This window comes from Pectinophora gossypiella, chromosome 15 (genome assembly GCF_024362695.1).
Source record: "Pectinophora gossypiella chromosome 15, ilPecGoss1.1, whole genome shotgun sequence".
NCBI classification, from domain to species: domain Eukaryota; kingdom Metazoa; phylum Arthropoda; class Insecta; order Lepidoptera; family Gelechiidae; genus Pectinophora; species Pectinophora gossypiella.
Genome location: NC_065418.1, coordinates 6,238,579 through 6,265,029, shown reverse-complemented (window position 1 = coordinate 6,265,029; position 26,451 = coordinate 6,238,579). Strand labels below are relative to the sequence as shown.

General features: G+C 36.7%; 2 protein-coding genes across 2 annotated transcripts; both read left to right on the top strand.

Moving 5' to 3' along the window:
* Nucleotides 1-12,170: 12,170 nt before the first annotated feature.
* On the top strand, nt 12,171-25,069 carry LOC126373452 (elongation of very long chain fatty acids protein AAEL008004-like). Its single transcript, XM_050019611.1, has 6 exons — nt 12,171-12,234; nt 13,948-14,138; nt 14,626-14,700; nt 15,770-15,932; nt 17,172-17,308; nt 24,840-25,069. The coding sequence occupies exons 1-6, from the start codon at nt 12,171-12,173 to the stop codon at nt 25,029-25,031; spliced, it is 822 nt and encodes a 273-aa protein (XP_049875568.1). The 3' UTR covers nt 25,032-25,069.
* On the top strand, nt 19,180-22,237 carry LOC126373107 (uncharacterized). The gene is made up of 3 exons (XM_050019109.1): nt 19,180-19,357; nt 19,463-19,564; nt 20,100-22,237. Exons 1-3 carry the CDS (start codon nt 19,199-19,201, stop codon nt 21,672-21,674), a joined length of 1,836 nt encoding a protein of 611 aa, XP_049875066.1. The 5' UTR covers nt 19,180-19,198; the 3' UTR covers nt 21,675-22,237.
* Nucleotides 25,070-26,451: the final 1,382 nt, after the last annotated feature.

Sequence of the window (26,451 nt, the reverse complement as noted above, 5' to 3'; positions counted from 1 at the left end):
TACAGATTGATATAAAATATATCAGAATGACTAGATACCTAATAGTGCATTCTTTCACTAAATACATAATTATGATTCGTTACTTTTTATGATGAAGTAAAAATAATAATTATTTTTTTTGATGTTTTTTTTTGACTGTAATATACATTTTTTTGACTTATTGTAGATTTTCCGCAGATGGCATTAACTACTTGGCCGGACAAATGGGGAATAATAAGTATACACACAGAATAATATTACAAAACGTGACATTTGATTGCAGTTACAGCTTAGAAAAATTTGATCATTTAGACATCTCGTTTTTTATAATTCTTTAATCGACCTATCATGTACATGATATAGAATACTAGATTCTTAATAATATGATAACAATTATTTTTAATGTGGACTCTGTCATCCTCACCAAATTGAAATTTTCAAACAATTCCACTGCGATTGAGCGAATATCTACTCATTTATCGACAGCCTAAAACTATCAGTGTAATATCCGATGTGATGTAAAAATACATTTGACCGTCAAATATTGGGAACAGTGTATATTACAGTAAAGGTCGAAGAAATGTTGGCACGCTCCACTGGTGTCATTGAGTCCGCAAATATACACCTCAAACGTGTTTCCGTCATTAAAACTATCAATTATACGCAGAAATTGATGAGTTACGTATTGGCTTTGTTAACACGCCAGAATTTGACATTTATTTATAGCATTTACTATGTTTTCTCATTATTTAGGTAGTAAACTGTATTGATTACAAATGACACACTATCCCGTGCACGTGTAGTGTTTAATAATTATATTAAATAAGGGCGAAGGAAGAGCTAGGTTTGGGGCTGAAATAAAAAGAGAGATGTGTCTAATATCTGTCTACGTCTACGGGAGTAATAGGCGTGAATTATGCGCTTGTATATAAGTATTTAAGAAATCGCTATCAGAACTGAACGCATGAAATAGATAAAGTATAATGTCTGGACCGTGGAATTCCACTTATGTACTACAATCCTAACACACGATTTTCGCTTTGCCTTTGGCTGCTCAATAGTAACCCTGACATCAGGGTTGATGAGGTTGGTACTCCACCTCACAACCCGATAGAAGAAGAAGACTTTCGCTTCTTCCACTTCCACGAATTTTAGAAAACGACCTATTATATTTTATACTTTTCTAGACGTAAAAATACATTTAATACTTATCGGCCCATTTTGCGAATCCTTGCTAAAACATTTAACCTAACCCACAAAAAAAACCGGGACTTTTCCACCGACAATTGTCAACCCGCGAGTGGTTACTAGCGTCCACTCTGGGTGGTCGTCATTCATCAATGGTGACTGACCACAACGCAAATACCTCACCACACCGCTGCGGTTGAGATCATCCTTTGTGTCTGCTAACTTCCGCACGGAAGTCGCTATGAATTATCACAATAAGTTTCATTAAAAATTATGCCGAGTGACGCATCTTTAATATTGGCAAATTGGCCAACGAAGTCAATGTAGAAAATAATAGGTACTTAGATAATGTCTCGTATTTATATTGATGTATGTTACTTTATTGGGTATTTATTTATTAGCTTATAGGACCAGTTGTGTCGCGCACGGGAAAGTTTTTTTTTTCCCCATGACACTAGTATTAGTGCCACGCAGAAGTGTCTACGGTAAAAAAGGATAAGTACTTAGTTCTTTCGAGCTAAGATTAATTTTTGGTCTTTTTGGACTGAAAGTAACCACACTGATTTTAAAGGGATTCAAGCAATATTTTAATATGTATTATAAGTACCTAAATTGCAGGCACTGAGTACCAATTTCACTTTGGGTGCGCGTGGTTTCTACCCGGAACAGATATTCTTGACGGTTAGTTATCGTAGAGACTGGACAGAGCTGGCACGGGACCACGAGTTGTAAAAATACACGGGGGAAGCCTTTGCCCAGCAGTAGGATCAAGTGGGCTAGTAATAATAATTCCTAAATAAACAATCTATACGACTAATGTATAAAGTACATATAAAGTAAGAAGAGCCCACTCTACACGAATGTAAATTACCTATACAAATAATATTTTTACCAGTCTAATAAAATAAATAATTGTAAGTAAGTACATACCTAACTACCTAGACATTCTCAAATAGTAAAGGCATTTAAAAATTAACACAGGAAAGTGCTAGACGTATTTACGACATTCCATGATACCTACAGCCTAGACAGGCACATTTAGGTCACAGACTAAATTCTTGATACGCATTTATCGTTCAGAATTGGGTTAACCCACGTCACATGTAGACTTGCTCATTCTCGTAAATCATGACAATACAATCCATTAACGCATTTGGATATTATAACAATTACGAATACATGAGCATTATTATTATTGCGTATGGCAGACAAAAATAAAATATCCTGCGTGGATCAAATATCCAGCACACAATACATGAGCATTCGAGTATTATTATATGAAAATATATTTTTGGCTCACTTAGTTCAATATTATAATATAAAAAAGTGAAATAGGTAGACTAATAGATAAGTAATAATTCCAACCCACATTTCCGAAAAATGCATTTTCGGAGGTATGTGACCTAACCTGTATTGGGCTGGTTTTCCCTTCGCGGGTTGGAAGGTCAGACAGGCAGTCGCTTCTGTAAGAAACCGGACCTGTCAAATTTTCAGGTTAGGTAAGCGGACCTTGTGAAAAACGGGATAATGCTAGGGAGATGATGATGAATAGATAGGTAATAATTAGGTGAAGAGGTGGGCCTAGGAAATAAATTGTTTTTGTAAATGCAGTATTTTCTTACCAATACGTACTTACTTAAAAGTCTGAAAAAATGTGCGTAAGTAAACGAGGGTTTCTGCCTTATTATATTAAGGATTTGACATTTATGTAAGCAGGTAACTCCAGAAACCAGATGTTACCATTTACCTAAGTAATATCTTTCTAAATTACCTTTTAAACAACGAAAGAAACACCTGAAGATAACAAACGTGTCAAAACAAACGGACCAACTCGGGCATCTGTTAGGCAAATTATTGTATTGTATTGTATTGGGCCACATGTGGGCCTTTGTCCTAGCAATCTTGGTTGAGACAAACTTAAAGAAAACAAAAGCAGTGCCGAAGTCGTTACTTCATAAAACTATTGTAAAACGTAGACGAAGGAACCGGCATGGGATTAGAGGAGTGCGCTTTATGTTTCTTTAGAGCTGTGTAGGCTTGTTTTGTTTTTTCGTCTACAATCACTAATCACTACATAGTATATAACAAAGTCGCTTTTTCTGTTCCTATAAGGCATATACCGCATCAAAATCCATTACGTGGTTTTAAAGATTTAAGCGTGCGTTGTAGGTTTTTGTACAGTCGTTACATAAACCATGTCAGGGGCCTTTGACGGCTCAATAATAACCCTGACACCAGGGTTGATGAGGATGGTAATTCACGTCACAACCCACACGATAGAAGAAGACTTGTGTCTACTAACATTAATTAATAATTATAAATAAAGCGCTCTCTTCAAATCTATTACCAGCTCGGGACATAACTGTGTGTCCAGCGTGGGAACGCCGCGTCCGAGCCATTCGCATCCGGATTGTACCTTAAATTTTTTGCGCTCTTTAAAACACTTGCAGCAAAATATGGGTGTCCTTTCAGCCAGTGTTTGAGTATCCGCCTTTTGATCTGTATGAATGAAATCCTCGCTTACTCATTGCCGAGTGCCCCTCAAAGACACTTGTATTGAAGTAACAACAAATCCAAGTTTTATTGCAGGCGTCAAACAATTTTACTTGAATGTAATTGGGTGCTGTTGTTCTTGAGATCACTCCTGTCGAGCACATTAGAAACGTGAAGATTATTGTTACTAGCTATGTTTAAATTAAGAACTATATAAGAGAGAAAAGTATAAATTAAGTTCCTACCTAAATCATTGTTACTTCCTATTAATTGCCTATTAAAAAGCATCCAAACATTCGCTGGAACATACATAGGTATCTACCTAATACCTATTATTAAGGTATAATTTTTAAAAAATCTTACATTCTTTGAACATAATTATAGCAACCAAAACATTCTATTAGTTCCGAAAAAAATACTAGTCATTACACACAAGTACGCCCAACTTCAAATGGTCAATGCTTATAAAATATTAAACCGAAGACTCATTCATAAAATATGCCTACCTGCGCCTGTAGTATCGGAGTTGTAATTTTTTGTGAACGGCCAAAGTTTATGAATGAAATAGTCGAAGCCTTCCCTCAATACGGCTCGAATCAATTTCACGCGCCTGGTACGTTGCATAAAACTTAAATTCGAACACAAACAACACCCGTGAAAATAAAATACCCCTCTGTGGATAAAATTCGGTAGAATCACACGTACCTTATCCCGATTTACTCGAAACAGGGAATTGTATGAGTGAACACCTCCGGAGAATGTGAATCCGGTACGCGGCTGATCGCCGACTCTATTTAACCGAATAAACTGTCATTTGGGATTATAGAACGAACAACTGCATTGTTGTTGTTGCCCCCAACATGTAATATGGCCATTTAATTTCAATTGACGTCAAATAATGCATGTTCCATTCAACCAACGTTTCACATTCTCGAAGGGAACACGGGCGTGACGTCATTTAGGTAGCAAACAGCTTTAGGTAATCACAGTCCACACTCAACAATTACCTATTAGCAATAATTGCGATAAACGTTATCAAACAATACGGATAGATAGATATTAAATTAATGTTATCACTATTGTTTATTATCTTTAAATATTGTAAAAGTACTTGAAAGTTCCGATAATATCAGTTTTTCTTATCGGCATGGTATCGACACATGTCTCCTTAAGGATTCGTTACAGCTATACCTACTCCACACGCACCTAAATAATGGATCTGTACTTATATAAGTATTCCTAATTCAATTGTTGTTCAATCTTGCTGTGTTATAAATTGTGTGTTCATATTCTTGGTAACCAATTTTCAAATGCAAATGTATTTCAGAGACCGTAACATTTGCCAGGGAATCGCGTGCATTTTCTATCAGCTAATCCACATTAGACCTCCAACGACTGCAGACGATCTCCAAACATCCAATATTTTGTTCAGACAACGGCGGCGTCGCCCTGTCTGCCGTGAATGGCCCTCCAATAATAGTCGCAGTCGTCTATAGTCGCGCTTATTTTGGCCATACAAATCCTTTTAAGGCGCAACGCGCAGACGTGGGTCTTTCCGGTCGCATAAAGGAACCAATTATTAGAATTACGCATAGATGTCCTCTTAAAGAAGCTTCCGAATTTCATAGAAACGCGTAAAAGGATAAGGATTAGCGTAATTCACACATAAAATAATGATAATGAAAAGTCCGAATGCGAGTTTAAAAAATTTAAAAGCGTTAAAAGTGTTTGACGACGCAATTTATTTTGGATTCGCCTGTCTCCGCTGCAATTTGTAGAGGCGAAACTTTTGTCCAAGTCCAGTGAATGGTTTTGTCAGAGGACGAATTGGACCCCCCGCTGTCATTTAATTTCCCTTCAATATATCTATCACGGTCACTCCTAAACTCTGTTGAATAAGTTGAGTAATGCTCTAAACTTTTTACTAAACGTTTGAAGAACATTTGATGATATTATTTTTGGATCAAATCAGTAGCAATGCGTCTAATGATTCGACTGATAGATGGGTAGGGTGGTCAGTCTAATAAGCCCTTGTATGGACAATCATTAGTGATTCGTACTAAATAGGGTATGAATGAAATCATGTATAATTTATAAGGGTCATATCTCATTAGGACATCACGGTAGCGCAAGCCAAGTCGCGTCACCAACAAGACACCAGATGAGGTGGCGTTTTACGAATGCATAAATTTTGTAGGTGGTGCGACAGTGGTAGAGCCACCATGGTGTCCTTATGAGATAGGGCCCTTAATGTTTATGATTACGATTACATTCTGGTTTTCTGACATTCTGGCTTAAACAGACATTATAATTCTATAAGTAAGTACATCAAAAAACAATATAGGTCGCACATAGGAGAATATTCGGGGTAAGTAGAATATTCTACTACCCTGCTTTATTGTAATTTGGTCGAATTTACAATACTCATATCCAGACATGATTCATTTACTAACATGACTCCATGTCTTGAAATATTGAAATGATTCCTATATTTTTTAAAGCAAACTCAAGCCACTTCTAAACGGATTAGGTATTAGTCCTAAGGTCTTCACAATCAAGACATAAAATATGAAATCTCATAACGTGATGGTGCGCGGGTGGCCGTGATAAGAGTAATTAATCATCAGGATGACCATTAGGCTTCGCTGACTCATCCACCGGAGATAGAGCGGCCTTACCGCACTTGTTCGACGCTTGTGTGGAGAGTATTAATGCTGTTGTGAATGTAGAAAGGAAGACGGTTTGAGCAATGAGGCTTTAGGCGATTTTAAATCGGGGTATAATTCGTCTTTTAATGTCGTCAATTTATTAGTTTAGTTGATTAGCTTGGATTGGGAATGGCATTATTCAAATAGAATTCCGCCATTGTCTCTCACGTTCTATCTAAGGTATTAAATGGAGTAATAATAATAAATAATAATAATAAAAACACTTTATTGCACACAAATTCACAAAACATTTACAGGATAAAAGAGAGGAGTAATATGTAAAATTTACTTACCTTACAACAAAATTGTATCTTAATTTCTTTAGAAGAGGTAGTTTAAAACTAAAACTTCTACGATGTGTGTAATACCTACAAGCAAAAAGCGTCAAAACTTAACGGGGATGTAGAACATCAAAATTCAATTCAAATGTCTTTATTCAGTAGGTAACATAGTTACACTTTGAGTCGTATTTTTTTTACAAAATGAACGTCTGATATGCCTAAAACTACTGCAGCTTTTCACAACCTGTATAGCCAGGGAAAATAAGCTGCAAGAAAAACGTCGGCACAGGGCTTAGACGTTCTTTAAAATCCACCACGCAGCGTGGTAGAGGTAATGCTGGTTAACTGCAATAGTCATCATAGTTTCTTTTCTACAATATGTGGCTCTGCGTGTGCGTGAGTGATATATGAGGCATTCTCAACCTCAATTAGCAGAAGTCCTTTGTCAAATTACATTTTACGAATGTCCAACTATTTAGAATTGAGCTGTCTTCGCGCATCTGCCAGTTTTTTAATGGACGCGTGCGCGATATTGGCAACGCTTGAATCCTGTTCTCATTTCATTAAGGGCGATAAATTATCATTGTTCGAAGTTGGTGGTCGTTCCGCGGGCTGTCATTAATCCACATTTTGACGTCTCTTTCACAACAAGCCGCGGGGCGCCATTTTGCGGTCGCCGGAAGTGCGTCCATATTGGACATATTGACGTCTCAATCACGCTGTTTCCTATGTTGATGTGTGAGTGGAGTTATGGAGGTGAGTTACTTATTAGCGCTATAGGATGTAAGAGTCAGTATAGTACCTATATAATTGTGTTAATACTACTTAATACTGTGAAAGTTGATAATCCATGACCATAAAAACATAATCAAATAAACTTATCAATAAAATATTTTTGTAACTGCATAGGAAAGTTCAGTTTGCTTTTGTAATAAGTGTTTTATAGAGCTAGTAACATTAAGTTTTAGTTTAAAATTTTCTCGATAAAGCAACAAACTAGTAACCCTAACCGAAGCTATAAAGTATAAAAATGTTAGTGAGGGAAGAACATTTTATTAATGTTAGCAACACCAGCAGTGAAATAAAGTTGGGAACAGTACTGTTCGGACAGAGTGCACGCCCCGTATTGATTACCTGGTTAACGTCCCCCTGATAATGTACCTGCAACGACGCTTGTACTTTAATGTGCTCTGTAGATACGTGGATAATCTCTGTCTTTCATCTAAGCAACACCTGTCTGTGAAGCTGTGGTAGCCCAGTCGCAAGAACGCTTGATTCTTGCAGTGAGGTCGCACGTTCAAATTCGAACACGGACCCAAACCAATTATTTTTAAATTTATTTCCCAATTCATGTGTGGATCATAAATGATTATCACGTGCTCAGCGGTGAAGGAAAACATCGTGAGGAAACCCACATTCACGAGAAATGCGTTTCGGAGGTATGTGATCATTAGGTCACACGACTTAATTTGCGTGGACTTTGGTTATCCCATATTCTAGCAACACCAGCAAAACCAGCCTAATACAGTAATCTTTATTGGGCTGGTTTTCCTTTCGAGTTGGAAGGTCAGCAGGTAGAAGCACCTCTATAAAAATCCTGACCTGTCAAATCTTCAAGTTAGATAGGCAGAATATGGGAATCCGTGAATATGGGATAACCAGCTCACGCAACTTATGTCGTGGATTGAAAACTTAGCCTAGTTCTTGGGTATACATTCCCACATTTTTATACTGAAGTATATTTCTAGGACAGAGCTTGAAGAAGTGATGCTTGTGTCAAGTGTTATAAATAACAAAAGACCTTTGAAGTGGGATCAAAAGACCTAAAATATAAAACTATTGAAGAAATAATAATCTTCAAGATTTCTGTAGACGCCTTTCAACTGTCCTGCAGATGCTGGCTCAACTAAAGACGTTATCAATCAGACTAAACACAACAAAGGGGCAGTTAAAAAAGACCAATAAAATAGAGTGTGGCACTAATAGAGAAATACGACGCAGCTCCCTTTGATTGGACGGCAATTTATTGCGCGGAAATGCCGTTACTATCGGTAATATTTCCGCCCTACACTATTCATTTTCCCTTTTTTACAGAAAAAAGGGCGCGAGACGTCTTAATCGAAGTGTGCGTCTAAAAAAGCCACACCGGCTTACAGACTAACTTTTCGCTCTACATTTTGTGCTCGGGTCATGAAGTATGTAACAAATTAGTACGGATGTTGCGTAGGCTGTGGCACTGAATGAGGGTAGGTAACGTATGAGAATGCAGTAGTCACAGCAGGGGATTGTCAGAGATGTTTTACTAACTTTACTTTATCCAAGCTTTGTCTGCGAATTAGTCACGCTGGGGTTATCGAGTTTTACAACTACTTGCTAAGGAAAAGTTTATCAGAAAAATATTTGATTTTAGGTAAGTAAGTAAGATCTGTAGGTCCGGGTTCGATTCCCGGTGGGGACATTGTTGAAATCAGTTTGTGAGACTGTCCTTTATTTGATATGGACTTTGCAGGTTTGAATAACCTGGTTGTCTGAAAAATTAAGATGATTCCGTGCTTCGGAGGGCACATTAAGCCGTTGGTCCCAACAATCCGCAGTGAAGGTTGCGTGGTAGAGTATACTCCATTCCCCCTTCGGTTGATTGAGGGGAGGAATGTGACCAACAGTAGGACGTATAGGCTGTTTATATTATATTATGTATAGGTACTTAAGTAGGTATAGATTTTTTTAAATCACATCATTGACGATAATGTGGGCTATTTAGATATTATATGATATGCATTGATGTACGGTCACGAGCATTCATATGTATACGCTTTAGTACCATGTCACAATAACTTTTTTGACAAATTGAACTGTAAGTCTCACTAAATGTCAAATATGTTAGTGCGACAGAGTCCTAAAGTGAGTATATTATATTGCTCATGACTGTACCATATCTAAGTACCATTTTTAAAGAAAGAAAGAAAATTAATTTTACTCTATGATAAACAAACATGTAGCATTTAAGTATAATATTACGTATTTTTCTTTACTTATTCATATGAATATTCATAAGTAAAGAAAAATACAGCAAAATAAGAACTATTTATTGTTATCCGTATACCACAGCCGCTACATTTACTCATAAGCTACACATTGTGAGCAAATAAGAAAATTACCGGTTAGCCGAATCGATAAGACAAATGATCGCCCGCCCCACGGGTTCAGTTCGTAACCCCAAAACGACACAGATGATATACGCCGAGTTTCCTGACACCGGCCAGTAGCTACTTGATTTAGCGGAAAGTCAGATAAAACCTAATGTGCACAACAAAAAATATATCACAATACCCAAGTCATAAATATGACGGCCTGTCGTAAACCTTTATGTCTGTGCGTTGTAGTTGGCACGTGAAAAATGGGACTAGCAATATTAGAAGAAGTGAAATATTTTGCGGACGTCTAGCTAGACTTCCTTAGTGGTCCACTCTTACACGGTTTGAAGTTCGAAGACATTTTCTTTAAATAATTTTAAGTATAAAAAAATAGGCATAAGGATTCAGAACGCTTAAGCGGCTAGTCGGATGTGACGAAATTACGTATATTTCTGATTATTAGACAAATTGTATTTTTTTATAATTATTTTTGCTTATTAATATTGTAATAAACTTCCCATCTCGTAGATTTAACGAATTGAAAAATTGGTAACTTTTTAAGTATTTTAGATTTAAAATATATATATATATATATGTATTTTTTTTTTAATTTTAAATATACGTAAACTAATTTTAAGTACTTAATATACAATACAGTTTGCGTAATTTTTAAAAAATAGAAGTACTTATGCGTAATTAAAATGTATTGCGAATGAACGAAATATTTTGTATTCCCTAACAGTCTGGGTAAATGAATTACGGTAAAGTGTGTAAGTAGGCAGGTTTGCATAAGTAAGTACAAAAATACTTACCCACGTAAGAATTTAAAATAATTATTTAAAATATTTGATTAGATTAAAGAAACCTTGAAAGAAAGTCGATTCCATAAACAGTACTGGCTATTTTGAAGTTAATTTCAATTGCTAATAATATACGTATTTGCAGATTATACTTATAAGAAAAGCAAACAATTGCTTCTAAATTAACTTTTATTTACCTGCGTATTCGTTCATAAATATACATACAACTTCATGTAAGTCACTTACGTTTCACTAATTGATTCAGCTGTTTTAAGGATATATGTAAAACACTGAAAAATAAAATTCAAATCACACGGTGACTAGCAAAATACGTCAAATACTTGTAGGTTACAACGAAATCTTTAAGGAAGGTCAAAACAACTGAAGAAATTGCATTTTGGTATAGGATACAAACTTATGATACTAAAATCAACTTACCTACACTGTTCGAACAGCCCCTAAATGCTGTTAACTATTTATTACTTACGCAACGACATCCAATAACAGAAATGAAAATCAGTTTTGGGTTATTAATATTCGTTAGGTTTTAGGTACCTACATAACGTGTTTATTAAGGCGTGGTGGCATCAAACCAAGGGTGCTAAGCCACAACCCACGCTACAACACGTGCCTCTAAGCTTAGAAGTAAGTTGTTCTTCAAATCCTTCGCGCTTCGCATCGTCCTTCATTATGCGCACTGCTACGGAGTGGAATTCTTTGCCGTCTTCTGTATTTCAGAATTCATATAACCCGAGTGCTTTCAAGGCCAGACTGAACAGGCACCTTCTGGGCTCCATCTTAGGCCTCGTCAATGCCTTCGGGCAAGTCTGGGGCCAAGAGCAAACCCATCAAAGGTAAAAAAAATCCTCATATCGTCCCCTTATAGACAAAACCACGTAAGCGGCATTTTGAAAATTCACATTCAGTTTGTTAACAAAACCTCGAAATAGACAAGTTTCAACTCCGGTAAAAATGGTCTCAATTTTTGAATGACATTAATTAAAAGAAATCGAGATTTTGTTGATGAAAATCACACTATAATGTGATTTCTCAAACAGGTGGTTTTCACTGACGATATTGTTTATTGTAAGGAAGATTGTAAGCCCTCATACATCCGTCAATGACTTTAAGTACTATCTTAAATAATAATAATAATAAAAAAGTTTATTTAGGTAAACCCTCTTCTTCTTCTTTCTTTTTTTTGGTTCATTTCTTTTTATCTTCATTATTCTGGCACCATTATTAGGAGAGTGCGTTAGGGAGAATTCCCAAACCGAATGTGTAGAGTCGTCCTAATCAAATATTGCTTAAAAAACTGATTTTGATCCTTACCTGATCGTTTCTAATTTAAATACATACTAGATTGTGTTTTTACTATGTATATTGTATAATTGCGGTCAGACGATTTAATGAATTTTCAATTTAAATTAACAATGACATGAATTTTGTTTATTTTTTAAAACTACGCTCCGTAGAGTTTTTTGTCAGTATGACTGTGTGGTAGGGAACTAAGCAACACTGCTATCGTAAAACCCAAAAAATACATTTATTTATTATTTTAGTTACAATTTATAAATATCAACGAAAATGACATCTTTCAGTCAGAGCATATTGAAAGGATACAGGATCTTGTTAGCAGATGAATATGCTGGTAAGTTGGCAACATCGAAATATGTATTATTAGAAAGTTTGGTTGTGTTAGATTTTATATTGTTATTCACAAATTTAGTTTAGACATACACTCATCCCACAATCCCTATTTATATAATCCACGTCAGAAAGTTTCCAGAAGACACATCTGCAACCATAAAGTACATTTAAAAAATCCCGACTGCGTCAAAAGCGAACTATAAAGAGAAACAAGATGAAGATATTCCTTCCCATTCCTCAATTTTCTATACTCCAAGTCTTTCACGGTGCATGCTGTCCGTTTGTGGAATTCTCTGCCTGAAAGCATTAGGAGAGCTTCGTCATTGGAGTCCTTTAAATGGCAAGTCAAGGCACATTTCCTTACTTACTCCTTTTCTTCCATAGTTTATGTAGTAGTTTACGTATTGATATTTATTTATTATAACAATTATATGTGTATTATTATTATGTAGTTTATGTACAGTCATAAGCAATATAATGTACCCACTTTAGGACTCTGTAGCACCAACATATTTGGCATTTAGTGAGACTTACAGTTCAATTGTCAAAAAAGTTAATGTGACATGGTACCAAAGTGTATATAGGGCAGATGGAAAACTTAATCATCCCCCTGCCCCTGCGTGTGTGTATTAATGCTCGTGACCGTACTCGTAAGTGTATTTATCTTTTATTTATTTTTATACGTACAAGTATTTCCATGCTGCACTATCCCGCTATATTACATAATATTAAATATCTCCTATACTTAAAGGTTGCCTGGAAGAGGTTGCTACTTAGCAATAAGGCCGCCTATTGTACTCATTTTATTTCTCATTTGTTTTTAATGTTCTTTTTTCCTGTTTGTGCAATAAAGTATTTTTGTTATGTTATGTTTATGTTAAGATGACGTAGGAAAGTGGTAGAGTGTGTAATGGAAATCCATTTTATTTAAGTAATTAGCATCGGAGGCGTCAAGATCATTATTAGGTATGTATTGCGGCTCTTGCTACCTACATGTTTTCCTCGGACTTACTACAATTAGATACTAAAAAAAATGTTATTTCTTGCATTAATAACTTTTAACTTGCTCTCTAGGGACTAGGGAAAAGTCTCTCTCGTCTGCTTCGTCCGTATCTCTCATGATACAACGGCACTCTTGTTCTATAATCAGCTCTCTCGTCCTACGGCAGCTCTCTCGTCCTACACTGTATCTCTTCTCCTATAACGGATCTCTCGTTCTACAAACAGCTCTCTCGTCCTACGGCAGCTCTCTCGTCCTACAACGTATCTCTCCTCCTATAACGGATCTCTCGTTCTACAAACAGCTCTCTCGTCCTACGGCAGCCCTCTCGTCCTACAACGTATCTCTCCTCCTATAACGGATCTCTCGTTCTACAAACAGCTCTCTCGTCCTACGGCAGCCCTCTCGTCCTACAACGGATCTCTCGTCCTATAACGGAACTCTCGTCCTACAACGACCCTCTTGTCTGCCTCGTCCGTCTCTCTCGTCCTGCAATGGTCGCGGTTCCACCTCTGTGGATAGAAAACTTCATCATCCTCCTGCCCTTATCCCACTCTAAGTGGGGTCGGCACAACATCCATTCCTCTTCCATCTATCTCTGCCAGTTTAATATAAAAGAAAGCTTCTTATCCTTTATTAAACTAAGAGTCTATGCGGTTTAAGGTTATGTTACGTGTACTACGCGTACTAATGGATTTCGGTTTTAATTTTCAGATCCCCGCACGAAAGACTGGTTCCTCGTATCTAGTCCTGTCCCTCTATTCGTCATTTTAGCGAGTTATCTGTACTTCTGCACACAGATTGGACCCCGGTATATGGAGAGTAGAAAACCTTACGAACTGAAGAACCTACTCATCGTATATAATGCAGCACAAGTGATCCTTAGCGCATATATGGTTTGGGAGGTAAAATATTTGTTGATAAAATAACTTGTGGCAGTCCTCTGAACTCTATCCGAGGCTTGGATTGACGTAGTACCTACCTAAATTATGTAGGCACCTAAGTGCTCAGAAGTTATATATTACTTATTATAAAAAATTAATCTTTAAAAGAGGTTCCAATAAATTTTGCAAAGCAAGAGCATAATCGTGGCCTACAAAATATTACCTACTCAGATTGGTATATACTTACACTTAGTTATGGTAATGTCAATAAAGCCACTTTCAGTTGTACTCCTGCCATCAAAGTATTTATAAACACATTTGGGTTATGATTCAGACCATGAAAAATCATGAAGAGTTAAGTGAACTATCCGTCGCTTAATTCATGTGTTTTTTCTTAATTATTTTCCGTCCCATACTTTTGCGACGGAAAATTCCACTGAATCATCCCTCAAAGTTTTCGTTACGAAGTCACTAACGCCCTATATAAAACCTTTGCGTGTTTTCACAGGGTTGTGCGGTGTGGTCTACTTACAATTGGTATTGTGAGCCTCTGGACTACTCTCAGAATCCTGTAACATTAAGAGTAAGTATTTACCTATTAGGTAATTAGTAATAACTATTATTACCTTTTATGCGGTTGGTCATCTATGACGATAAAGTTTATCTTTCTTAAGTTCATTGAGTTGTCTTCAGAAGAATTGCGTCTCATTCTATTGACTCCGACAGATCTTTTTTTGATGTTACTTAGTGTAGATTTGCCGCAGAAGGCATTAACTTGGCCTGAAAGGATTAGCATCATCAACATGCGTTTTGTACATAATTTTAGTTATTAGAGATAAGCCGAATATTCGGTTGGTATTCGGTATTCTGCATATTATATGCGGAAGGAAAACCGATTATTCCTATTCGGCTAAATATTCTTATTTGGATATGGTGCCGAATAAAAAATCTAATTCAAATAATTTATTGCACAAATATGGTATTTTAGGTGGTAACAATAATATTTAAGTACTTACAGCATATTTGGCCATAACACAGGCATGCAAATATGTTAGTGTACTATACTTATTATCTGTTCATGTGAGAATGTAAAGAAAATAAAAGTTAAAACACATAATAACGGGTTCTTATCGCGTTTATATCATGGAAAATATGAGACTACCGATATTTCGACACTGTTGCAAATGCCATGATCACGGGATGACTGTTGAGATTGGAGTGGAGTAGATCCATAATTTTCTACGGATTATTTTTTAATTTTCGTATATTTTTTGTATTTCTGTTTTAATTATGATAAAAACCGCGTAAAATTAAAACAATGTATAAAATTAAAGTTTTTTTTACAGAAATCAACAATATATGAATGTAGATGCATTTATAATAACCAAATAAATTAATTGATCTGAAAAATTTTTTGTACCTGCTACTTTAGGCCATTCCTTCACTTACCACCTGGTGAGATTGTGATCAAACACAAATCTTTTTTTTTAAATGACGTAGCGCCAAGCCGAATAATCAGTTCGGTAAATAACAGAATAATATTTGCTTATTCGGTGAAATCACTATTTGGTGCATCTCTATATCTATTATTATGTAAGTAAGTATCTACTTAAAGCAAAATATTATGTATGAATTTTGATGTTTTGTTACAGATGAATAACATATGTTGGGTATACTACATGGCGAAAATAACTGAACTGTTAGATACAGTGTTCTTTGTATTACGGAAAAAAGACAACCAAATAACTGTCCTACATTTGTTCCATCATACTTTAATGCCTACAGTCACCTTTTTCGGGTTGAGATACGTCCCAAGTAAGTATTTGAATCATGTAACATATTTAAAAATTGCTGCTTAGCAATAAGGCCGCCAGATTGTACTGTATCTATCATCATCTGTGTGAATTTGTTTTGTATGTTGTGTGCAATAAAGTATATTTGATTTGATTTGATTTACAGTGCATGTTATAAACTTATTACATTATCTTATTAACGGACACAGATTTATGTTTCTACAATAGTATAATATACTTAAATATACTCATAATCTTCCGTTGCTTCTTCATTATCACCAGCCCATTAACGTCCCCACTGCTGGCGCACGGGCCTTTCCTATGAATGGATAGGGAGATCGGGCCTTAAAAAATCACGTGGGCCCAGTGCGGATTAATGGTTATTAACGACTGCTAATGCAGCCGGGACCAACGGCTTAACGTGCCTTCCGAAACACGGAGGAACTCGAGATGAAAATTTTTTTTGTGGTCACCGGCCTTTGCGAAAGTTGCTTAACTTCAACAATCGCAGACTGAGCGCGTTGACGGCTGTGCCACCAATCCTCAGTTCCGTTGCTTACTGGGATTTAAATATACCTGGACTGGTGAGGAGTAATTGTTTATACCTCTACCCACCCCTTCACGTATACAGGCGTGATGTTATATGTATTATGTTATGTTTACTTCCCATTCCAGGCAACTTATTTCAAAATAACCCAAATGAAAAAGATTTAATTATTCTGTATGGTTAACAACCTCCGTGGTATAGAGGTTAGAGCGTTAGGCTCACGATCCGGGACGTCGGGTTCGATTCCCAATGGGGACATTGTCGAAATCACTTTGTAAGACTGTCGTCTGTTTGGTAAGGACTTTCCAAGCTTGAATCACCTGTTGTCTGAAAAAGTAAGATGATTCCGTGCTTCGGAGAGCACGTTAAGCCGTAGGTCCCGGCAATTAGCCTGACATCTCTACTTACCCGCAGTGGAGCAGCGTGCTCCATACCCCCTCCGGTTGATTGAAGGGTGACATGGGGGGTTAAAATGGCCACATCGAAGCAATTCATCTAAGAAAGCAATATTGCTATTTGACATTTGTTTGCATTGCGCACTTACTTTTATATACGCAAATTACAATATTGCTTTCTTAGATGAATTGCTTCGATGTGGCCATTTTAATCCCCCTGTGCCCAGCAGTGGGACATAATATAGGCTGTTTATGATGTGCTATGTATTCGGTATGGTGTTCGCTGACTTCAATAATCGATGTTTTTTTCCCTCCCCAGCTGGCCACGGCACATTATTCGGATTGATCAACTCGTTCGTGCATGTCATTATGTACTCTTACTACCTGGTCGCGGGCTTGGGGCCTGAGTACCAGAAGTATTTGTGGTGGAAGAAACACCTAACTGGCTTACAACTGGTAAGTACTTGGAATACTCGGATGTTTTTTTTTTCGCTGCAACATAGAGCCTCCCTTATGAAGAAAATACATAAGTATACTATACAGGATGTTAGTGACATCGTAACAAATACTAAGGAGGATGATTCAGACCATGATTCTGAGTTAATTTCAAGTGGTATTTTCCGACGCAAAATTTATGTTTCTTTTTTAGTTTTCTTTACTTATTTTCATCTCCATACTCTCGTTACAATTTCACTAATACCCTGTCAATAGACATAACTTTTTAATTTAGGTCGCCTTAACGTGCCCTCCAAAGCACGGATCATCTTACCCTCGGAAAATCGGGTAATCAACTGCTATGCTTACTAAACTAGGGATCACAAAGTGATTTTTGTGATATGACCCCACCGGGATTCGAACCCGGGATCGTGAGCCGGACACTGAGCTGAGCTTAACCACTGCGCAGTGGGCATATCGTCGCTGGAAATTTCAATTGACGTAAGGGACAAATGACAGGTTTTCAGGAGAAACAAAAAACATTTCTTGATACTTAAAGTCTCATAACTTTCGTCATTCTAAACGTATTGAAAGACGTTAAATACCATAATTCTTAGAATTTTCTTGTCTACCACTTAAAAATAGAATTACTTTAACACATTCATGCTAACAACGTAGGTATACGTCGGAAATCAATCTAAGTGATGTAGCACATCGTTTTATCACGCCGAAATAAAAACATGAGTAAAGCGTAGAACGTACAAGAACGTTGGATATCCGTATAAAAATCATAAAACTACGTACTAGCGCCACACCATATCTAAATCTCGGACTTCTAGCGCCACACTATGGATCGAAAAATGGCTTTCATAGACATAGGGATTTAAAATTTTAAGTGGTGGTTTTTTTGCTGGATATAGCTTCTATTACCTATTACTATATAGGAAAATGATACCCGAGTTGATTCTGTGCAAAAGCGGATGAATTATAATTTTTTTATGAAAAATTTGTATGGAGCTACTATGAAAAATCCGATTATCTCGAAAACGGCAAAAAAAACCGTAATATCCTGACAGATGGTTATCGTACTAATTATTTACGATTTTTTGACATAACTCATATAACGGTTTGAGATGCCGTTTTTTTTTTAAAAATCTTCAAAATAAAAAATATTTATTTTTTGTTTAGAAACGGTTTCTTTCAAGTAACACAGGTATTTAACAACATTATAAGACATAATGGCATCACGCCTGTATTCCTGATGGAGTAGGCAGGGGTTAAGTATACCCAAGTAAGTATAAAAATGGCTTTCATAGACATAGGGATTTCAAATTTTAAGTGGCGGGTTTTGTTGCTGGATATAGCTTCTATTACCTATTACTATATAGGAAAATGATACCCGAGTTGATTCTGTGCAAAAGCGAATGAATTATAATTTTTTTACGAAAAATTTGTATGGAGCTACTATGAAAAATCCGATTATCTCGAAAACGGCAAAAGAAACCGTAATATCCTGACAGCTAGTTATCGTACTAATTATTTATGATTTTTTGACATAACTCATAAAACGGTTTGAGATGCCATTTTTTTTTTAAATCGTCAACATAAAAAATATTATTTTTTTTTATTAAAAACTGTTTCTTTCAAGTAACACAGGTATTTAACAATATTATAAGACATAATGGCATCACGCCTGTATTCCTGATGGAGTAGGCAGAGGTTAAGTATACCCAAGCTTCATCCGCTTCATCCGCTTTTGCACAGAATCAACTCGGGTATCATTTTCCTATATAGTAATAGGTAATAGAAGCTATATCCAGCAAAAAAACCGCCACTTAAAATTTTAAATCCCTATGTCTATGAAAGCCATTTTTCGATCCATAGTGCGCCACTGGAAATGTGTTTTATTTCATGATGATTCCCAGTCACTCACACAGTTACAAGTACCCACACCACAAACGCACAACGTCATCACACGGTGACCTTTGTACGCGCCGCCATACTGTCAGTAAGGCTGTTGCGCTCGCAGCGGGAACACGACGCAAACCAATTACGCGCGAAATCACCGTCGTAAGTAAACATAAATTTTCTCGATGTTTTTGTGTATTGTAAGTTATATTGCGGTAATAATTTTGATCTACTATCATATAATTTTCATTAATTTTATTGTTTTAGATGGAAAGTAAGAGGAAATCTAAAAAAAGACGACCCAAAGGAAAAGACAAAAATGAGACCTGCAATAGAAAAAATACGACGAAATCTATTGAAATGGACACGGTAAGTTATTTTTTATTTATAAGAACTAGGCAGGTAACTATCTAAATATACAATTTTGTGATAAACAATTTAGGTGTCAGTTATTGGGTTCTTGTGAGCTGATAAATCCTACTAATATTATAAATCTGAAAATTTGTTTGCTACGTTTTTACGCCTAAACCGCTGGTGCAAAATTTCATGGAATTCCATGAAATTTTGCACATAGATAGACCATATCCCGAAAAAAACATAGGATACTTTTTATCCCGGGAAACTAAAGGCAAGGCAGGAATTCGACATGGGCGAACGTTATAGCGGGGTAATAGCTAATCCTACTATTATTGAAAGTTTATTTGTTTCTTTGTTTGTTATTCTTTCATGCCTAAACGGCTTAACGGATTTGAATGAAATTTTGAACATAAATTGGTAATGTTTTGAAGAAGAACATAGTATACTTTTTATCTCGGGAAACAATAAGGTTCTCGCGGGATTCCGATGTGAGCGAACGTAGTCGCGGGGCAGAAGCTATAGTTTCAAATAATTTTACTTTCTGCAGGAGGAGAAACGACCACAACGGACGAACAAAGCTTCAATGAAAATGTTTGAAGATAATGTCTCGTCACGGCAAAGTACACCAGACCCATTTAGCGACGATGGAGAGTATGGCTCCGATGAAGAATATGATCCTGCCTCTGACGATTCAGACAGCAGTGTTGTTAGTGATTTGGAATTTTGTTGCAGACGCACTAAACCATCGTTGGGGAGCAGGTCTGAGTCTGAAGCTGGTACAGATAATGACGATGATAACGAAACCGATTCGTTTTCGGAAGCTTCAAGTAATAGCAGTATTTTTGACTCTCATCGCCGCCACCGTTTAGCTCTTAAACGTTCCCATTCAACCACTTCAAACAATGGCACAAACAAACCTAAAACAAAACAGGCGAAAGTTAAACATGCTGATGACAGTGCAGACACCATTTCTTTGCATTCAGAAACTTTAAGGAACAACTTGGGTGATATAAAAGTTTTAGAAATCTCATCTTTGCTTCCTGACCCGACAGAAATAGAAAATATGTCAATTTGTACGAGAAATGACTCACCTGCGTCGCCGCCGCCACCGGATCCGGTTGAAGCTGAAAGAAATGACTCACCTGCATCGCCGCCGCCACCGGATCCGGTTGAAGCTGAAAGAAATGACTCACCTGCGTCGCCGCCGCCACCGAATCCGGTTGAAGCTGAAAGAAATAACTCGCCCCGTGCGTCACTAATGCCATCAAGATCTGAAGATGCCCAAAGAAATAATCCGACCGGAATCCCGGAAGAGGGTAATGTTAGACAGTCTGGTAACGACATTGAAGCTCCAAATGACTGGGAAACTACAAAAGCGGATATACCGTTATTTGAATTTGATGCCCTTTCTGCGGGTGCTCAATTTAATGTCGGTCCAGGTACGACGGTCTTAGATGTTTTTCATAAAACGTTCCCACCTAATATTATTGACTATATTGTAACATGCACTAACGCCTATGGAAAAGCACTTTGTTTGTCAAAAAGACCAGCAACCAGGAATACACGTCATTACAATTTTAAAGACACAAACCAAGAAGAAGTCCGTAAGTTTCTCGGTTTGTGTTTGCTTATGGGTCAAATAAAAATTCCCCAAAAACGAAAGCATTTTACATACAGTGATCCACTGTATTACCACCCAATATTTTCTTTTATAATGTCAGCAAGAAGATTCGAACAAATTCTAAGATGCCTATGTGCATCAGATTTAACAGCAAAAGGAAAAGAAAAAATTTTGAATTTTATTGAAATGCTATGTAAGAACTTCATAGATTGTTATAAGCCATACAGAGATCTCAGTTTGGATGAATCTCTGCTCTTATTCCGGGGTCGACTATCATTCCGGCAATACATAAAAAGCAAAAAAGCCCGTTATGGCATAAAATTCTACGAACTGACATCATCAGATGGTTATGTTCTAAATTTAATGATGTATGCCGGAAAAGACGCTGAAAACGAGGTTCAGAAAGAAAAAAAAACCGAAAAGCTTGTGCTTCATCTCATGAAACCATATTTGCTCAAAGGACAAAAGGAGAAAAATAATAAAAACAAACATAACCTTTAGTGTTTTATTGACTGAATAATACCTAAAAACTACATAACAATGCTTAAGTACTGAAAAATAACGAAACGTATATTATGTACGTCCTTGTTCATTAAAAAAATAAACTTGATGCAATGTTTTGTAGCACTACATGAATAACCGTCAACGTACATAAGCGTCCCTTTGTATTAAAAACGTGTATTAGCAATTTCTTACAGCAGAACGTAAACATACGTTAACGTACACGTGCGTTTCGGTATTACTAGCTAATATGAAAACTATGCTCTGAAACACAGCGTACACCAACGTTACCGTGATAAAACGTTGTTACATAAGCACAAAATTTAAAAAACCTTTTTGTGACACAACGGTTATAAACGTTAACGTTTATACACGTTCTAGTATTTCTGGCTAGTGTATTAACTAAACTAGAAAGCACAACGTATATTCACGGTACCGTGATAAGACGTGGCTACTTATTCAATAGATAAAATACATGTTTAGTGGCACAACGCCTATAAACGTTGACGTGTTATGACGTTAGGTCTTTAATAGACAAGCAAAATGTTTATGAACTATGCCGGAACGTATATATAAGTTGACGTATAATTACGTTCTTTTTGTAATTCAGGGTGCAATCTTTATTTTGTATGACAAAACGTATGTATACGTTGACGTTATACAACGTTAGTGTGAAGATGTATGTATGATAATTATTTTATATTTCTCGGGACGTGTATGAACGTCGTTTAATTTTGTATGGAAAGACCATGCGCAACGCCTCATCTGACGGACTTAGTGGGATGCTTGCATGAACGTGTTAATAACTAGCAAAATAAGAAAGTTACTAACCCTTACGCCCTTGTGTTATTTAAAAAACTTCCCTTACAACTATTAGGTAAACATTTTTTTTTGCATTTTTGGGTTGTAAAAGTCAGATTTTTTAATATTTTGTGTATTTTTGGGTTGTAAAGGTCAGTTTTTTAAATATTTTGGTAAAATATTGAAGTAAAGGTCTGTAAAAATTCACAACAATTGGTTAAAATCACTTATATTTATTGAAATTATAGTTGAATTTTACTTTGAGACATCTAAACACCATGTGCTTGAATATGTTTGCCGACTTTTAATAATAGGCAAATTAAAAAACACATACTTATTAAACATTTGTGTCATTTTAAACTTATTGTATCTAGTTTTGTTGAAATGCAGGTAAATTACCTATAGTCTTAGGTTATCAGATTGAGAACAACATACAACAGAATTGACAGAATCGCACTTCACAGACACATTTTTCTTTTTAGCTTTCGGCATCATTAAAAAGTATCGCCCCTTCGATTTGAATTCTAAACAAAACGTGTCCTACTCTGATGGCGCTTGAACACAACCACTGTGAACGCAACTGAGGAGCCGAGCCATTACCGTGGGTCGCGAACCCGCGAGCGGGTACGGGTAGGGAGGGCCACAAGGCTCCGTCCTCTCCTTTACTATTTTCATGGTATACTAGTGACATTCCCAAATCCCCTAAGACCGAACTAGCTTTATTTGCGGATGATACAGCCATCTATTCTTCGTGCTGTGGTCGAGTTATGATGACGTTTCGCAAATGGAGAATCGAGGTAAAACCGGAAAAAAGTGCAGCGGTGTACTTTTCAAAGGGCTATTATAACACGCCACGGTCACGCCGTTAACTTAAAGTCATCAAGATGTTTGGCAAGCCGATCCCTTGGGAGAAGCAAGTCAAACATCTCGGCGTAGTCTTAGATAGACGTCTTCCTTTCAAGGCCCATATCAAACGTGTGCGCGATCGCGCCGCGTGTGTAATGGGCCGTCTTCATTGTCTCCTTAACAAGCGTAGTAAATTGCATCCTTCCGATCATGACCTATGCAGGGGTAGTTTTTGCTCACGCGAGACCCTCTCAAATCCACTGCCTACAGGTAATACAAAATCGTTTCATGCGGAAAGCCACGGGAGCTCCGTGGTTCCTTCGAAATGAAAATCTGCACATTGACCTAGGTCTGCCAACCATTGCCGAATGGCTCAAATTAGCTTCAAAACTTTTTTCGATTCTGCTCCGCACCACCCAAATCCTTTGGTAGTTGCGGCTTCTGAATACATCCAGCTTAGGGACGGTACTGAAAAGTATCGGCGTCCGAAGGACGTATACGATCCCGACGACACGATTACTCTAGTCATAGTTGCAGCCAATCAGCTCGCGACTCCAAACACTTCAGGACCCCGATACCGACCCCACCGGCGTGGTCGACGACTTCCCTCAAGCAGCGCTTAATCGCTATCGACCCACTAGAGTCGATTAATTTCTTCAAATATTTTTCCTCTCAGACCTGACCTCAGCCCTGAGCCGAGGTTTCGCGCCCAACTGGGCACCCTCAGACCTGTTCTCTTAAACGTTGTACCGGGTGAGAGCCTTCAGCGCTCGCCATTTTTCCGGCCAAGTAGTTAATGCCATCTGCGGCAAATCAACATAAGTCACGTCAAAAAAAGGGTGTGGAGGGGATTCGGTGCACGTACACGTGGGCGTAGGCATAAAATGTACGGCGAAAGAGTTGAGTAGTGTAATAAGGTCTTAAGCGAAGTTCTATCTTTGTTTATTTCTAAATGAAAGAATAATAATTAGTATACCAGTTTAGGTTGTATGGTAAATATAAAACTACAAGATTTTTAAGACAGCGGACTCATTGCTAGTTACGTCGTGTTAATACGTGTAGACATAAATGACAAAATAAATAACCACAGTTACTTACGTCCCTATATCAATATTATTTGTTATAATTTCATGTTAGCTTTAGTGTCGTAAAAGACATTGTCATAATTTAAATAACTTTTTTATAAATCAAGACCCTTACATCACTTAAGTAAAAAAAAATTGTGATATACGTCATACTTTCAAAATCTTGGGTCCTTTACGACGTTTTATTCAAAAATATCAGAAAATTCAATCGTTAATAAAATAAAAAATATGAGAGCTATTGGTATTTCAAATGTATCAATCGATGGAGAAAAACAAGCTCTATCGAATAATGCAATAAAAAAAATTTGGCCAAATGTCCCTTACAGCAATTGAAATTTCCAGTGACGATATGTTCCCTCCTCTTCTTTTGTAAGAAAATACTTACATAAGTATATCGATACCTAACTAATGTTATAATGTTGTCTGTCCACAGGTTCAGTTCGTGATAATCTTCCTTCACAATATTATCCCATTGTTTACTGACTGCGGGTATAAGAAATTCCTACATGCTCCGATTCTGATATTCTCTTCCACCTTTATCTATATGTTCGGCAACTTCTACGTCCAATCCTATCTCAAGAAAACTAAAACAGAAAATTCTAATGGAAAGAACAAGCTACATTAAGTTACTAAATTTTCATATGTATTTTTATTAACATTAGGTACTTAAATAGGTTTTAAGTTATTTTTATTTTATTCATTATACATGCAGAAATAAAACACAGCATGTTTAAGGTCTTAAGGCCAAAAGTCTTTTCAAATTCCAAACCTCATTATTTACTTTACTTATTTTGCTATAACTTAAGTATGTGCTATATAAGTAGAAATTAAAATAATGGATTATCTTAATGTACTTATATAAATAACATAAAGTGAGTAGTAAACAAAATAATATGATATGAAAAAAAAAAGATATAATATGTGGAATATAGTTGCGAGTTAAAGTATATTTAAAAAAAAACATGTTTGTATTTGTGCTACTTCTGTGTAAGTAAGTGAATTATTCAAAAACAGAACAATTATCATTTCCTGTCGCAGACCTAAACAAATGAGGTGCTAACAGTTCAGGTGTGCGTCACAGGACGGTGCGGCGCGCGCGTTACGAGTGTTATCTGTGTTTCAGCTCGACTGCGCGTTGACCGCACCGCTCGTCCATCATAACGATATTGCTACATCGACAATATTGTGTTTCATACCCACCCCGCACACAATAACCCGCCTTACCGACCAACCTTAGAGTCACAATTACAAAACTATCCGCACAAAATCAATACACCCCCCAAACTTACAAACTAGCTACAGTTAATTTTGAACTCTGTTACAGTCATACAAGAGAGTAGACGAACGTATGGTGTTTGGTGTTTTAGTGTCCGAGTCTCGGCTATAATTTGCTTCGTCATAACATGAAGCACTTTGTGAGCTTTCAAATCCATCAGCGATGTAAGATAACGCTCGAAATGAAGCGTTCATGTTTGATGGACTACAGATGGTTGATTACTTAGAAACCACAAGTAGGAACTCTTAGAACATACAATTGATTAATAAATACTACAAATAAAACATTTTTTCCTGGCTGCATAAAACCACCCTCTCCTACGTTTCCACTCTTCTCTCTCACTCTATCTCTAGCGACTCTCGCCGATGGATGCATTCAGCGAAAACCAGCCAAATCCCACCTCATCTTTGCAGTTTTTTTGCCCACGTAAGCTATTTGAGATTTTAGAGCGTTAATTATATTTAAGATAGATTAACACAAAACAAAACCTACAGCAAAACGTGGCAGCTACACGGCCACTGTTACTATCATCTGCCAAGATGTTGTAGCCAATGATGAGAGATTTATTTTCTATCGCTACTATTTACAAACTTTTTTGACAGTTTTATTTGACCACAACTCATTTAACTTGTACAACAAGAAAATATCATTTAGCTATTGTATAGTGGGTGGAGGGTTTCGTTTCCAAGATCTGTTTCTTATAAATTCCCGGGGACATGGGAGAAAGATGAAACCCTATCAATTTAATTCGATGAAAATAATTATCATA

Bases quoted from the DNA above. Each gene is read 5' to 3' on its own strand.
- LOC126373452 (XM_050019611.1), top strand. From the start codon at position 12,171: ATGACATCTTTCAGTCAGAGCATATTGAAAGGATACAGGATCTTGTTA. The intron at 14,701-15,769 runs GTAAGTATTTAC...GTTTTGTTACAG, and splicing joins AGAATCCTGTAACATTAAGA to ATGAATAACATATGTTGGGT. The intron at 17,309-24,839 runs GTAAGTACTTGG...GTCTGTCCACAG, and splicing joins ACCTAACTGGCTTACAACTG to GTTCAGTTCGTGATAATCTT.
- LOC126373107 (XM_050019109.1), top strand. From the start codon at position 19,199: ATGATGATTCCCAGTCACTCACACAGTTACAAGTACCCACACCACAAA. The intron at 19,358-19,462 runs GTAAGTAAACAT...TTATTGTTTTAG, and splicing joins TTACGCGCGAAATCACCGTC to ATGGAAAGTAAGAGGAAATC. The intron at 19,565-20,099 runs GTAAGTTATTTT...TACTTTCTGCAG, and splicing joins AATCTATTGAAATGGACACG to GAGGAGAAACGACCACAACG.